The sequence below is a fragment of the Paroedura picta genome, chromosome 13 (assembly GCF_049243985.1).
Source record: "Paroedura picta isolate Pp20150507F chromosome 13, Ppicta_v3.0, whole genome shotgun sequence".
In the NCBI taxonomy this organism is placed as follows: domain Eukaryota; kingdom Metazoa; phylum Chordata; class Lepidosauria; order Squamata; family Gekkonidae; genus Paroedura; species Paroedura picta.
Genome location: NC_135381.1, coordinates 7,862,730 through 7,878,091, shown reverse-complemented (window position 1 = coordinate 7,878,091; position 15,362 = coordinate 7,862,730). Strand labels below are relative to the sequence as shown.

Genomic DNA, 15,362 nt, shown 5'->3' with positions numbered 1-15,362 from the left:
GGGGGAAAGTGTTCAGCTCTCCATTTCACCTTATCACAGCAGTTTAATCTTTTTTTATTTGTTAGCAGAAAAGGCTTTCTCTAAATGGAATATTTTTCTCAGTTGAGCACTGTCTCGTAGGTAGAGCTGCCAACCTCCCCCCCCCCTCTCTCTCTGCATAGTGAAGATGATGTTAGCCACTCACTTGAGTCTGTCCTTTGACAATCCAGTGGCTCAGCTGTCGCCACAGTTTTCAGTCTTGCACCGCTTCTCTTAGTTGTGCAATATTCTTGCCGGTGTCTATTTTGATTGTGTCTAACCCCTGCGTTCTTCGTCGGTCTGCTCTCCTTTTGCCACTGACCAATCCCAGCATTATTGCTTTCTCCGTCGAGTTGGATTGTGTGATATGGCTCAAGGAAGTGAGCCGGAGTTTGGTGATTTTGCCTCCTTGTGATAGATCAGGCTTTTAATGCGCTGTAGTATTTCCCTGCTTGTGACTATTCCTGCCCGTGGAATCCGCAGAAGTCATCTCCAACACCAGAATTCAAACAAATCGATTCTCCTCTTGTCTGGTTTTTTCATCGCCCACCTTTCACAGCCCAAGTTGCTATTGGAAACATGATAGATCGAACTAATCTACATTTGGTAGTCGGGATTATGTCCTTGCTTTTCCATGTTTGGCTCAAGTTAGGCATTGCTGCTAGAGCCTCTTGTGGCGCAGAGTGGTAAGGCAGCCGACATGCAGTCTGAAGCTCTGCCCATGAGGCTGGGAGTTCGATCCCAGCAGCCGGCTCAAGGTTGACTCAGCCTTCCATCCTTCCGAGGTGGGTAAAATGAGTACCCAGCTTGCTGCTGGGGGGTAAACGGTCATGACTGGGGAAGGCACTGGCAAACCACCCCGTATTGAGTCTGCCATGAAAACGCTAGAGGGCGTCACCCCAAGGGTCAGACATGAACCGGTGCTTGCACAGGGGATACCTTTACCTTTTACCTAGGCATTGCTGAGTGGCCCAGAGCAATTCGATGTTTTATTTCCATACTACAGTCACCACTCCGATCTATTAGTGATCCAAGAAAAACAAGACAGAGTGCAAACTCCAAATTTAGCTGCTAGTTTTATATATCTATATATTTTGTACCTCTCTCTCTAGAGAGGGAGAGAGCCAGCTTGGTGTGGTGGTTAATTGCGGCGGACTCTAATCTGGAGAATCGTGTTTGATTCCCCACTGCTCCACATGCAGCCCGCTTTGGAACTTCTTTGGGTCGTGACAAGCGAGCTATAAAAAAACCCTGCTCCTCTTGTGTTCTATATGTGTGTTTCTGTTCACAAAGAGCTCACAGAAATGAAATAAAATACCTGTGAAAGATTCCCACCCCACCCATTTTCAGACAGGCCATAGAGTTAGCATAGAAGTCATTTCATTTTCGTCCCTAATCCATCTTTGGGAAAGAACGAATGCCCCGAAATTTAGAGTCCTGCTTGTGGTGGTAAAGTTTACGATGCAGACAATCTGGTTTGATGTAACGGGCATGGAATGTTCACAAACATTCCAGCTGTTCAGGGAGCGAAACTGTCAAAACCACTGCAGTGCAACTTCTTTGAAGGAAGATCGCGTTGTCAACGCAGCTAGAGTTAAAACTTTCTCATGGGCCCCAGGGATTGATTCGGTTTTGTGGAATCTGGAAGAAGCCTGCGATAACAGGAAATGAGAAAGGGGCAGGGTAGCTGAAGGAAAGCGACGAAGCGCAACGGGGAAGAAATTAAGCTGAGAAGTAGCTAATGAGAGAGGTGGTGACGTCTCAGTGGTGACGGTCAAGAGGAGATACCTGTACTCCACAGGACTGGCAAAGGAAAGGAGAAAGGATAGCTAGAGGAAATGGGAAGGAGCAGGGTGAGAAGAAAGCACGGCACCATTTGGAGAGTTATTAGAAGCCTAATGGTTGTATTCAACTCACTTTAGCCACCGGGTCAGGCAAACGGGGAGAGCTTGAAAAAGAAAAGAACGAAAATCTCATCCGTTGTAATGACGCTGGAGTCAAGAATGTCGCCTACCTGCAAATGCAAGATAAGACATCAAACGAATTTGAGTGGGAGCCAGTAATCGGGGAGCGGAATCTGAAGTCAAGCTCACCGTGTGGCATTTCATGGGGTTCTTTAGAACTTCACAGGGCTTTTGAATTAGCCAAATAGTTTAGTTAGTTAACACAAAATGTGGCACTGGGAGAGGGCAGAAACGGAGAAGGCTTCTGAGCTCTGCGGTCCTGGGTGGAATGCTAATTAACCCCAGAATAAGATCTCCGTCTGGACTGGAGAGAAACGCTCCAGAATAAGACATCAATCAGTTCACCGTCTCCAGGGCCTCTTTGGGTACGAAAGCTGCATAAAGAGCTTCTTGATTTTTGAGGAGCATATAACGGGGAAGAGACCCGTATAAGCCTCCCCGGGAACCTTGGAGGCAGGTTGCGCAAAAGTGTACCAGCTGGTGGAACATCAGTGCCGCCCATGAGTGCCTCAGCAGCCCTTCTTGCTATCTTCTAGATCAGGGTTTCCCAACCACGGTACCGTGGTATTGTACAAGCCAGTTTGGTGTAGTGGTTAGGAGTGTGGACTTCCAATCTGGCATGGCAGGTTCGAATCTGCACTCCCCCACATGCAACCAGCTGGGTGACCTTGGGCTCGCCATAGCACTGATAAAATTGTTCTGACCGGGCAGTGATATCAGGGCTCTCTCAGCCTCACCCACCCCACAGGGTGTCTGTTGTGGGGAGAGGAATGGGAAGGTGAATGTAAGCCGCTTTGAGCCTCCTTCGGGTTGGGAAAAGCGGCATATAAGAACCAACTCTTCTTCTTCTTCTACAATACGGTATTGTATGGTTCGGGGAAGGCCCCTCAATGCCACTGCGGTGTAAAGGTTTTCAAATGGCAGCTGGGGAGATTAAACAACAAAAATTGAGTCCAGTGGCACCTTTAAAACCAACAAAGATTTATTTATATTTATTTATTTATTTATTTATTTATTTATTTATTTATTTATCATACTTCTATACTGCCCTCCCCGGAGGCTCAGGGCAGTTTACATTATAACAGAGAACCATACATAAAACAGTCTGTAGAACATGTACATCAATAACCAACAATTGCAACCAAACACAACACAGTATAACAGTATTTATTCAAGGGGTGAGCTTTCGTGTGCAGGCATACTTCCTTAGACAAAATGGAACAAGGATAACGACACTACCGATAAATAGAAAAGGTAAATTAGTGGCAAATTAATAAACTGTGTCATAGTATCCAAATTATGCCATATGGTAATTCTTTGCTAAAGCAGCTAATCCCTTACTTTGGTCCACATTTTCTGAGCACGTCATTGTTCAAAAATCTGCCTTGCCTTCTCTGTCTCAGTGTCTGTCTCTTGGGGTGAAGGGCAGGACAAGCTGTAACCCCCCTCCCCCCCCAAAAAAAATAAACCCTACACGTTAGTTGGCATACGCAAGAGGAGATGGGAATTGGTGGCGCCTGCATGTCTTCCCAAAATGTTAATTCAAACTTTGATCTTCAGTTGTTGCAGGGAGTGATGCAATTACTGTCTGGCCTTCCCAGAGCAGCTCACCAGAATCAAAATGACAAGGCAACTTGAAGTGAAACAGGAAACATCCTTTGGGGACGGGAGTCAAGGAGCATGCAGGCAGGACAGAGGGGTACCTGGCCAGGTGAAAGCAGGAAGGAGGGCAGCTTTCATCCGGAGCCGGGCTGATTGAAGGGATGACCAGACACAACCTGCTTTCCCATTTTCCGCGTGTTCAACTACTTAGTATAGCAGAACTCGAAAATGCTGTCTAAAAAAATATACTAATTAGAGTAAATAAATAAACCAGTTCCCCTTCCCCTATCCTGTGGCTGTTCCTTCCGGGAATTTTTCAGTTCTTTGAATGACTGTGCAGTTCCCCTACTCCAGTACCGGGGATTCTGCCTCACGGCTTCCCCTCTCTCTGTGGGGGACGGACTAGCTTCCTGCTGGCGACGGGTCCATTCTCGTGCCTGAGTTTACTGACGTCTGAGCTGAAGGTCAAACACCCTGTGGCAGAACGTCTTTCTCTGCAGAGAGAAGCTGGACCATTAGAATTCCGCGGCAGACTCCTGTGGGCCACGGCCGGTCAGGCAGAAGCTTCCGTTTAAAACATTTCCTCGCGTGTCTCCTGCTAGAGCGATGATCTTCAAATCCCCGTGGAATCATAACTGCTGTAGGGCATCTTGTGATTTGCTAATTTGCCCTTGGTCTCTCCGTAATGAAGTTAAAAGCTGTGCCAGAGTTCAGTTGACCGGGAGGGGGCCAGTGAAAGATCGGGAGGCTCGGCTCAGAAGCGGCCGGCGCCTTCTTGAAACGGTTCACATAGCTGAAACTTCACCTCGTCGGTGAAAGTCTGCCCAAGCCAGATTTCAGTATGGGTCCCTTCTTAATCAACTCCTTACCTTGGCAGCATGTCTTCAGTTTGAAGGGGTGGAGCGTGTGTTTGTTGAAGAGTTTATGAGTTGTTTTTCTCTTGTTAAAAGGGAGGCAAGCAGCATGCAATAAAAGCAAGCTAGAACAACCACGTGAATAGAATCATAGAATGGGAAGAGGCTGGGCAGAAGGGGTTGTGCCCATGCTTGGCTCTTGTAGCCCTGTCTTGCATGCCCAGGGAAATGCCGAATGTCACTTTGGGATCAGGAGGCAAATTTCCTCCAGGCCAGACTGTCCAGGAATTCTGGTGGATTTTTTGCTTTGTTTTTTGCAAGGGGGGGGGGAATCATCGGGGTATGGGATTGGGGTCACTGTGGCTGGGCAGGTAGTTGTGAATTTCCTGCATTCTGCAGGGGGTTGGACTAGATGACCCTGGAGGTACCTTCCAATTCTATGATTCTATGAATTGGAAGGGTCCGTAAAGGCCATCTAGTCCTACCCCCTGATCAATGCAGGATCAGGCTAAAGCATCCAGGATAAGTATCTGTCCAGCCGCTGCTTGAAGATGGCCAGTGAAGGGGAGCTCACCACCTCCTTAGGCAGCCGATTCTACTGCTAAACTAGTCTGACTGTGAAAATTTCTTTCCCTGGTATCAGGCTGATGCCGTTCTACATGTAGTTTAAACTGCAGGTTCTATTCTCTGCTGCCAACAGGAACCTTTCCCAGCCCTCCTCTAGGAGACAACCTTTCACATACTTAAATAGCTCAAAAGTAAAAGGAACTCAGAAGTATCAAAGCAATCTAAAATTTAAAATCCCATAAAAACAGCGGAACCTTGAGTCAGTTCTAAAAGCCTGGGGAGACTGAAAAGATCCAAGCTGGCGTTTGAAATTATTGTAATGCAGTTGTCTGATGAATCTGTCCGGAAAAGCTATTTTCACCAATGGAGTCTTGCAGTGGCCAGATAAGTTACCCCTCCCGCAAGCTCTCTCTTTTCTCATTGATGAAGATGAAACAGCTAGTCTGTATCTAAAGCTCTACTACCCTACTGCTGGCAGGGAGATTTTGTAAACCAGAGAGATTGGCTCCATTCCCTTAACGTCTGGCCGTTCCTGTACACAATAGCCAGTCCGTCTTGCAAAACAACCAATGAACTTGTTCTAGATAAAGGAGGGAGTCAAACATCACTCTTCCCAGTGGAATAACTGAATGCCAAAGCTCAGCTGATCAGTAAAAGCAATCTCCAGAACAGTTGCTCTGTGTTCTGTTTCTGGCCCCCTTTGGAGAACAGAGGAAGTCTGGATTTTGGACTTCAAACTCCAGTGACATGGTGTGGCTACAGTAGCCCCTGGAGGTCTCTAGCTATTACAGCTGGTCTCTTTCATTATTGTAGTATTATCTTTTCCACATAATATATTTCCGGTAAGGACTTGGAGGAGGAGCGTGGTCTCATGGCTTAAGTGCCACTCGGCGCTTAACAACCACTCAGGGTGGCTGTCCTGCCCCTGAGGGCCTCCTCCTCCAACCAGCTTGCCTGTCTGTCCAGCAGTCTCTGCCCCCACATCCCACCTGCCTCTTCTCTTTCCCCCTGCCCATGGCTGCAGCCCTGTTTCCGGTCACTTAATTCACACGATGCAGAATTAATCCTTGTGATTTAAAGTAGCGATCCCCAACCTGTGGGCTGCGGACCACATGTGGTCCTTCGACTAATTGGAGGTGGGCCCCGAAGGACGCCTTTCCCCCCCCCCCGGGCCCTTTACTTCATCCCCCCTGGCCCTTTACAACACACTTTGGGTGTCCTTGTCTCCCATCCCTCCCAGATGGGACTATCTCGTTGCAGAGAAACAAGCTCAGGGTTCCCATTGATTTGTCCTTGTCATGAGTTAAAATTTCCATGAAAATAAAATGTTCCTTATGTTCATTGTTGTGGCATGTCTGTCTCTTATTTTGAAGGGATGTTTAAACATTACCATAGTGATCAGAGAGCGTTAGGGCAGTGGTTGAGAGTAGAGGAGTAAACTACCCCCCCCCCCCATGCCTCAGTAAAAGGCGTTGAGTGGTCCCCGGCGTTGAGTGGTCCGCGGTGATAAAAAGGTTGGGGACCACTGATTTAAAGAATAAATGATTTATTACCATCAAAGACCAACTCAGAAGTAAGCACGATGCCAGCAATAATACATTAAACCGTTACATAAATGATATTGAAATTGTCCTTAGGAGCTGTATTTAAAAATTTATCTGTTCTGTCTCCTCCTTCCTTATTGAGTGCTGGGCTTCCATTTCCATTGGCCTTGATGAGCAAACAAGTTAAGTGAGGATTTCTTTTTTTTTTTAAAGTAGAAGCAAGTGGCAGTATTTTCGGAAGGGGGCAATCCCTCTGCAGTCCCATTTTGAGGAGGGAAAGAATAATTTCCCTCTTTCTTGGGCTGTTCCCCGTCCCATACGCAGTATCTTCAGTTCTGAAAACTTCCTTTTCCCAAAGCAGCTTTACGGTTTGAGGTATGCGCCATAGAAAATGCACTTCTGGGAACATGGAACGTAAGGGTAATAACATACAGATGTCTCGAATTAGTGAGCTTGCTCTTCGGCCGTCGTCCCCATCCGTTTCTCTCTCCTCCCCTCTCTGCCTCTTTGCGAAACTCATACGGATATTATTACAGCATAACTTTCTGAGCAGGACCCCCAGGCAGGCAAGGGAGCCACTAGCAGTGACACGGAAGCCCGCACGAGGTCGCCGTCCACAGCAATAAGCTTGGGGCCGGCTTTGGGTCAGGCTCCGGGCACTAACCCCCTTTCCCCTCCCCATTAAACCCCTGGACACTTTAACATCATAGGGCTGTTTCTGGGTTTTGTTTTGTTTTTTAATGCATTTGCCAGTCACTTCTCAGAAAAGCTCTCTGAGCAGCTGACGAGAAACGAAGAGTTCATTAGCATCGTTTTAACCTCTGCTTTAAGGGTCTCAGGTGGGACAGCGGCTGTTCAGCGGTCACGGGGGTCACGGCCTTCCGGCTTTCCTGGAAGCTGCCATTGCTCAGGCAGCCACCTGCAGTCTGCTCGGCTACCTCCGGCGGGAATAGCTGGCTGCCGAACAGACGGAGAGTCCCTGCCTTGCTCGCTTGTCTGGAAATATGGCAGCACGGGGGGGATGTTAGCTGCAGACCTGTATTTTTGAAAGCTTATTTATTTTCTTATATCTTTCTCCTCAATGCGGACCCAGAGCAGCTGACGTCGTGCTCCCCTGCTCCGTTTTGTGCTCACAACGAAGTGAGAGTGTTGTAACTGGCCCCAAGGGCTGTACAACGGAGCCCTTCCGCCAAGCCTTTGGTCGAGGCCCGTGAAACAGCCCCCAACTAAAGCCCAAAGGCCCCTCCCACCACCAGCTTCGCCCAACGGAGGCTCAGGGCGATTCCCTGTCCAAATCGCTCCTGGAAGAACTGAATCGACAGTTATGCAGTTAAAAAATTACTCGCAGAAGGGTAAAGCTTCAAAGGTTCTGCCGTTTAAAATGTTATAAGTTCAGCGGTTGGAAATGTTGTAAGTTTGTGACGCTTTCTTTGTATTGCCCCACAAATCTTTCATGGTAAAGCGCCCTGATAAAGCACCATGGTAAAGCACCACAAATCTTTCATGGTAAAGCACAGTATATAAATGCAATTAAGTTAATATATAAGGTCGCCCAGCCAGTTTGGTATAGTGGTTAAGAGTGCAGACTTCTAATCTGGTGAGCCGGGTTCGATTCTGCGCTCCTCCACATGCAATCAGCTGGGTGATCTTGGGCTTGCCATGGCACTGATAAAACTGTTCTGACCGGGCAGTGATATCAGGGCTCTCTCAGCCTCACCCACCCCACAGGGTGTCTGTTGTGGGGAGAGGAAAGGGAAGGTGACTGTAAGCCGCTTTGAGCCTCCTTTGGTTAGAGAAAAGCGGCATATAAGAACCAACTCTTCTTCTTCTAATTCCACGACTGAGCCTTAGTAAGAAACCTGAATTTTCTTTTCCCAAACGTGAAGGGCATTGCAAACCCAAGTTCCGCTCTACTGTCGCAAGCATGTCTCAGCAAGGCCCGCCGTGGGCCCCGAAATTGGCTTGGCTGCTTCGAAATACGTACAGTTTTCTCCATGATCTATATTAATAGATTTTCTTTTTTTAAATCCCACAAAAATACACTGCTGAAAGGGGGAAACAAGCGACAGCGCAAAAAGTATTCTCCCCAAGGAGATGTGGAATCGTATGAGTGATTCTGCCATTGCACTGAGCAGAACAATCAATTCACTCGCCTTGGGGATGCGTATGAGGCATACGGTCTTGCTTGCTGCATTTTGGTGGCTTTTTTTTTGTAATGTCCAACTTTTATTGCTTTATAAGCAACTGCCAGAACATCTTATTTGGGGAGAAACATACCTAGGAATAAATACAATACTCTGACCAGCAGGAGTTGCATAGTAACTTTTCTTTCTTTAGGGAATGTATTGAAAATATTTTTCAGAATTTTTGTTGCCCATGAGGTCCTAAGGGCAGGCGTTCTCAGAAGTTTCGGGACTCCTCGGCAGCTCCTGGGAGTCCTTCTCTGGCTCAAGTCAGAGATTATGCCAAACTGTGGTTTGTGCTAACTGTGGCATGGTTGGGACATTATGCCACACTCGGGTTTGGCATCAAGTGAACGAGCCGTGCACTTCCTCCTTCCCTCCTTGTGAGGTGGGTGAGGCTGAGAGAGCCCTGATATTACTGAGGAGGAAGAAGAGTTGGATCTTCTATGCAGCTTCTCTCTACCCAAAGGAGTCTCAAAGTTGCTTATATTCACCTTTCCTTTCCTCTCCCCACAACAGACACCCTGTGAGGTAGGTAAGGCTGAGAGAGACCTGATATTAATGAAGAAGAGTTGGTTCTTATATGCTGCTTTTTTCTACCCGAAGGGGTCTCAAAGTGGCTTACATTCACCTTTCCTTTCCTCTCCCCACAACAGACACCCTGTGAGGTGGGTGAGGCTGAGAGAGCCCTGATATTTCTGCTCAGTGCTGTGGGGAGCCCAAGATCACCCATCTGGCTGCATGTGGGGGAGCGCAGAATCGAACCCGACTCACCAGATTAGAAGTCTGCCGTCCTACACCAAGCTGGCTGCCCCCCTCTGCTTCTTCTCCGGCTCAGGCACAGATTAAGACATTTTATGCCACCCTCTTTCTTTCCCCTGGTCTAGCAAAAACATTTTCATTAAAAACTGTCTAAGTGCACGGCTATTAACCTATTAGAACCAATCTTGGCAGATTTTCTAAAAGCAGTGCGACTAGGGTCTGTGCTACTGCAGCCTTTAAAATATGCCCACAGAGTCTGTCCACTTGCAAAGTCTTGGGGACTTTTGCCTAAATGCATTGCATCGGTTCTGGGTAATTTTCCTAATGTTAACCTCCCCCCCCCCCATGGTATGCTGTTTCCAAAGCAGACTGAACAATCGTCCTTTCCTCAAAGCCGGATCACAGGCCGGCTGCTGTGATTGAGCCTCAGGCGTGCCTCTGCTGCTGTCTCTTCTCTCCTGCTGTGCTCCAGCCCTTCTCTTGACTTCCTGGTTCATGGCAAGCTGTAGTTTGTGTCTGAACTCATCCAGGTTAGTAGAGGTGGCCTGTGGCCGGGTGCTGCAGACCTCAAGGATGGTGGTCTGCTTGGACATGCTCATCCATGGGGAGGTCATCTTGTCTGGTCAGGCTTCAGTGGTTGTCTGGGACCCCTTCCGCAACAGAGGACTCGTGCTAGATTTTTGGGAGATAGAGCAGGTTTCTCAGTCTGCTAGAGGGACTGGAGATTTGGGCTGTGCTGTAGATGGATCATTCTCTCTTTGAAGGCCCAGTTGTTCTCTCCCCACCCCCCTTGACTGCAAGGACAGGGGACTAGTTAATCTGCCCCCCTCCCAGATCCTATGGAATTCTGAGATGCCCCGAGTAATTTTAGGAGCTGAAGCTGTGGCGGGTCTTAGAGGGTTCAGGGATTGAACCAGGGACCTTCTGCATACCCCTCCATTGAAGCACAGCCCTTAAACCAGGGGTAGTCAAACTGCGGCCCTCCAGATGTCCATGGACTACAATTCCCAGGAGCCCCTGCCAGCATTTGCTGGCGAATGCTGGCAAGGGCTCCTGGGAATTGTAGTCCATGGACATCTGGAGGGCCGCAGTTTGACTACCCCTGCCTTAAACAGATCACAAAGAATTTCACACAGTGATCTGGTCAGCGCACAGGCCACTAGAAGCTGCTTTATACCCCTGGTCTGTCCCATTCTGTCTACTCAGGCTGGCAGCAGCTCTCCCAAGCTCTCAAGCAAACCTTCTGCCTGGTCTTTTGAACTGGAGATGCCAGGGATGTAATCTGGGACCCTGCACACACCATGCAAACACTGTGCCACTGAGCCAGTGCTAATGATAGAGTTGTTCCCCGTTGTGTATCCCCCTCTCCTCCTCGAGAGGGACGCCAACTGTACGGTTGTCTCTTGAACTGGCAGGAACTGAATTAATTGGGGAGGTGTCTGGAGCATCATTGGCAGAAACCACAGGCTGACTCTGACGAAGCACAGTAAAGGCCTCGTCTGGCAGCCAGGGGAATGATGGTTGGTGATGGCAGCAAAGAAAAATCCAACTTTTCTGCTCCCTTCGGATCTCCTGAATCACATCCTGTGCAGTTCTTTAATGTGATTTAGCCGTCTGCGACCCTTAAAGTGATGCCACGCACAGAAAGGGGGTTTGGCTCCCAGCTGTGATATCTTTGCTTCCTTCTTGGCCTATAAAATCTCTTCAGTTCTGCTCCGGCTAGCATGCCGATGGATCGAAAGGGCCGTACAGTAGGGAGTGTCTGTAGAACCATCTGGTCCTAATTAGTTGGGTTGTTTCACTTTGGGCTGCCTGAGTGATGTTGACGGCTCCAGGTGCTGTGCATTCTACGACCTGTCATTTGGACTCCTGCCCCTCGTGGCTATTGAATTCTTGCATGGAATGCATGCGGATTTCACTTCAGGGTTGTGGAAATTCCTCCTTAGTTGAGGGCAGTTTCTAGAAATCTTTGAAGGAGGCAGGAAACAAATCTCCAATGGGCAGTTAGCCAGCTTGGTGTAGTGGTTAAGGTTTAAACTACAAGTACAACGATATAGGCTAGATATCAGGAAAAAAATTTTTTTACAGTCAGAGTAGTTCAGCAGTGGAATAGGCTGCCTAAGGAGGTGGTGAGCTCCCCCTCACTGGCAGTCTTCAAGCAAAGGTTGGATACACACTTTTCTTGGATGCTTTCGGATGCCTAGGGCTGAACCTGCGTAGAGCAGGGGGTTGGACTAGATGGCCTGTATGGCCCCTTCCAACTCTATGATTCTGTGATAAATAAATACATGGCTTTTGGATCTCCCTGCTGTTTCTGCTGTGCATAATTTACAAAGAAGGTAGAGCGGGGTTTTTTTTTTGTTTGTTTGTTTTGTTTTGTTTTGAGGAGAGTTCAGAATGCTTTGGAAAGAGAAGAGCATAAATCTCAGCTTGCACTCTAGCGGCTACGTGTAGAATAGGTTATAAATAGCCAAATAAAGAACAATTTTCCTTGTTAGGGCTGACGTACCAGATGCCAATTTATGCACCGACAGCTTAACTCCCAATGCATCACATTTAGCTTAATGAGATTTTATCTGGCCCGCTTTTGTTAGCCGCCAAGCTATCAGCGCATCTTCCTCCATTCTCCTGGAGAACGGGACGTTGGAAATGGTCGTTCATCTACCGTGTAAAAAGCTTTGCGCTATTAGTATGGCGGGGGGAGGGGGGAATCAATTCTGTCTCAAGTTGTTATTTATCCCAAAGATGAGTAGTGGGGGGGGGGGGAACATAAGAGCCCCCCCTCCTCCCCATTGACGAGATGTCTCTGCTACACACTTTGAAGATTTGTGCGTAATTAAAATCTCGACTGCAGATGCACTTTGTTTTTCAGTGGCTGCAGAAAAGCCTCCCCACCCCCGTAAATAATAACTGAACGGCTTGAGTGAAATACTTCTTGATATGAGCTCATAGCAGCATCCTGCCCAATAGACAGAGAGCAGCTTGAGGAATTGCTTTCCCATGTCGGCGGAAGGGAATGGAAGGACGTTCAGAGTGAGCCATCTAAAGGCAGCCTGCAGACCGCAGGGCTGACGCCTCATCCAGATTTCTTCCCATTTCCCCTGTGTTGACGCGCTGCTAGATTGATTGGAAATGCTCCGTATCTAGACAGAGAGCTGAATCCCATCATCACACTGGTGTCTTTGGTCTTCTGGCAGTTCCTTCCTTAAGCGCTTAGGGTTATGTCTTCCCTGCAGCAGTGTCTGGACAGATCCTTCTCCTGGATGCTGGAGGCTGAGCCTGCTTTGGGCAGTGGGTGGGACTAGATGGCTTGGATGCCCCCTTCCAACTCTAGGATTCTGACTCGATGTGTGGCAGAGGGTGGGCTTCCACTTCTTCAAACGTCGGCCACAGATTTTGTTAGTCTTGAAGGCGCTACTGGACTCTTGCTCTTTTCCACCGCTCCAGACAGACCAAGAAGAAGAAGAAGAGTTCGTTCTTATATGCCACTTTTCCCTACCCGAAGGAGGCTCAAAGCGGCTTACAGTCGCCTTCCCATTCCTCTCCCCACAACAGACACCCTGTGGGGTGGATGAGGCTGAGAGAGCGCTGATATCACTGCTCGGTCAGAACAGTTTTATCAGTGCCGTGGCGAGCCCAAGGTCACCCAGCTGGCTGCATGTGGGGGAGCGCAGAATCGAACCTGGCATGCCAGATTAGAAGTCCGCACTCCTAACCACGACACCAAACTGGCTCTCTAGCACAGTCGGCCGCCCATCTTTATGTATAAACTGAACATTATATATCCCGGGACCGTCATTTGCATGCTTTGGTTCACCCTTGGGAATTCAAGGGCATCATGGTATAAAAGGGGACTTTGGGCATAAAGCTGCAAAGGCCCTGGAGAATAAAATAAGCAGCCGAGATGCGGAGGCAGGAGGAAACTGAAGACAAAGTGGCGGAGCCAACCCAGCTGTGACGCCTAGATCGGAATGCGCTCTGGTCGCAAACCACGGGACTGGACGCCAACCAAAACTTTCGCAAAATGGCACAATTGCAGCATTGTAGGCTCTGCGGTGCCAGCGGGATGGAGTGGGGTCAGTGCCGTGGGGGCACGGTGCCGATGGCTGTGGATCGGATGCTGTTGGAGCTCCCTCTGGTGCTCATCCAACATCGGCCACGATTGGCGAAATAAATCAGTGGGAGGTGGGGAGACACCAAATGTACGCCAGGTAATTCCGAGTCTTGAAAGCCTGTGCATTGCTCACAAGGTGTATTTTCGCATACATTTTGTAATCATTAATAATGATTACTGATAAGATCCCCCCCCCCACTTTAACCAGCCATTTAAGCGGTGACTCTAGCCCACGTATTTGACTTTTTGGGTTTTTAATAATTGGCCTGCCTCTGAACCGCGAAAATGTCATGCTGTGTTGAAGGTTGCATGAAATTAGAACTTAATCGAAGATCTGAGTTTGCCGTGTTGCAAGGAGAACTCTCTTTCTATTCTTTTTTTATCTTTTAGCACCGTCAAGGGAGATGTAATTTACTATTACGGAAACAAAGGAGACCCAGAGCCTGTCTACCTAAATCCCGGTGGGTTATGTCAGAAAACTGTGGGTATTCCGTTTTGATTTAAAAGTGATGGGCGTGTGCGGGTTTGTATGTGTGCACGCGTGGTGTGCTTTGCCTCCAAAGCAGAGATCCCTTGACAACAGAGACCCGTTAAGAGGAATTTCATGCAAGGGTCTGTTAATTAGTAAATGCTCTGGCCACACATTTAGGGCATCCAGCTAAAATGTGGAAGAGGTGAGGTCAGAGCTTAGTAACAGAGCACATGGTTCCCATGCAGAAGGGCCAGCATCTCCAATTAAAGGATTTCTGCTGGGGGAAGAATCCTTGCCTGAGAATCATAGAGTTGGAAGGGGATCTCCAGGGTCACTTAGTCAAACCTCCTGCAGAATGCAGAACATTCACAACCATCTGACTCCAAGTCCATGCCCAGATGATGCCCACCCCAACCAGAATCTGGCCTGGAAAAAAATGGTTTCCTGACCCCAGAGTGGCCATCCGTATTTCCCTGACCATGCAAGAAAGGGCCACAAGAGCCAAACCAAGGAGATTACTGTTGCGAGTCAAAATGACACAGGTTTACAGGTCCCAATGGTTATGCCCGGTTCATTCATGAAGGGGAAGGAGGTGGTCGAATGGGCCATCTGGCTTCAGACTTCCAATTTAGATGTTGACTATTCCTTTAATTATTTCAACAACCCTACATTCAGAAAACTAGCACAGCGGCAAGGAAGGCTTCTCCCCTTTCCTCCTCCCCTTTCTTGGTTTACTGTTTCTTCACTTTTTAACCTAGATTCCTAAATTCACACTTGAATACTGAGTGGTATGGTCCATCCCACTTGGGTCTTTGCCACAGTTACGTCCCTTCGCCATTCTCCCCAAAAAGGCAACTCCGAGTCTTAAAAAAAGAACGTTCAGTAGTTTATTGGAGTGACATACTAACAGCTACATAGAACGCTTCTTTGTGGAAACTGAACCCATACAGATGTCCGAGACAATTATAGGGCTCGGCTTGCCCCCCTCCGTGGCAGTTGTTTTCCCGCAGTCTGTGATCGTACAGAGTGTACCCCCTTATCATCAGAGCGAAGGTACAATTTACAACTTACCACCTACTGGCCGGAAGAGCACAGTCATAATATACAAAGAGGGCTGGAAAATTCTTGAGAGAACAGGAGGGGGGAACTCGCTGGACTGAAAACAACCAGTTGCCCAAGGGGTATCTTGGGACTTTGGTCAAGCTGCTATGGCAGGAGCCAGAGGCAAGCATGACAGCCACCTTGTCCCTCCCCCCCCCCCCCCACGTGGGAGAACCAAGGC

The 15,362-nt window shown here is 48.3% G+C and overlaps 1 protein-coding gene across 7 annotated transcripts in view; it reads left to right on the top strand.

The window, feature by feature from the left end:
• Nucleotides 1–15,362, top strand: part of TANGO2 (transport and golgi organization 2 homolog) — a 74,979-nt gene that overhangs the window by 45,878 nt on the left and 13,739 nt on the right. For all 7 annotated transcript variants that reach the window (XM_077309157.1, XM_077309158.1, XM_077309161.1 and 4 more), the window contains exon 6: nucleotides 13,999–14,069. In XM_077309157.1, coding sequence (XP_077165272.1) covers nucleotides 13,999–14,069 — 71 coding nt within the window. The remainder of the gene's footprint in view (nucleotides 1–13,998; nucleotides 14,070–15,362) is intronic.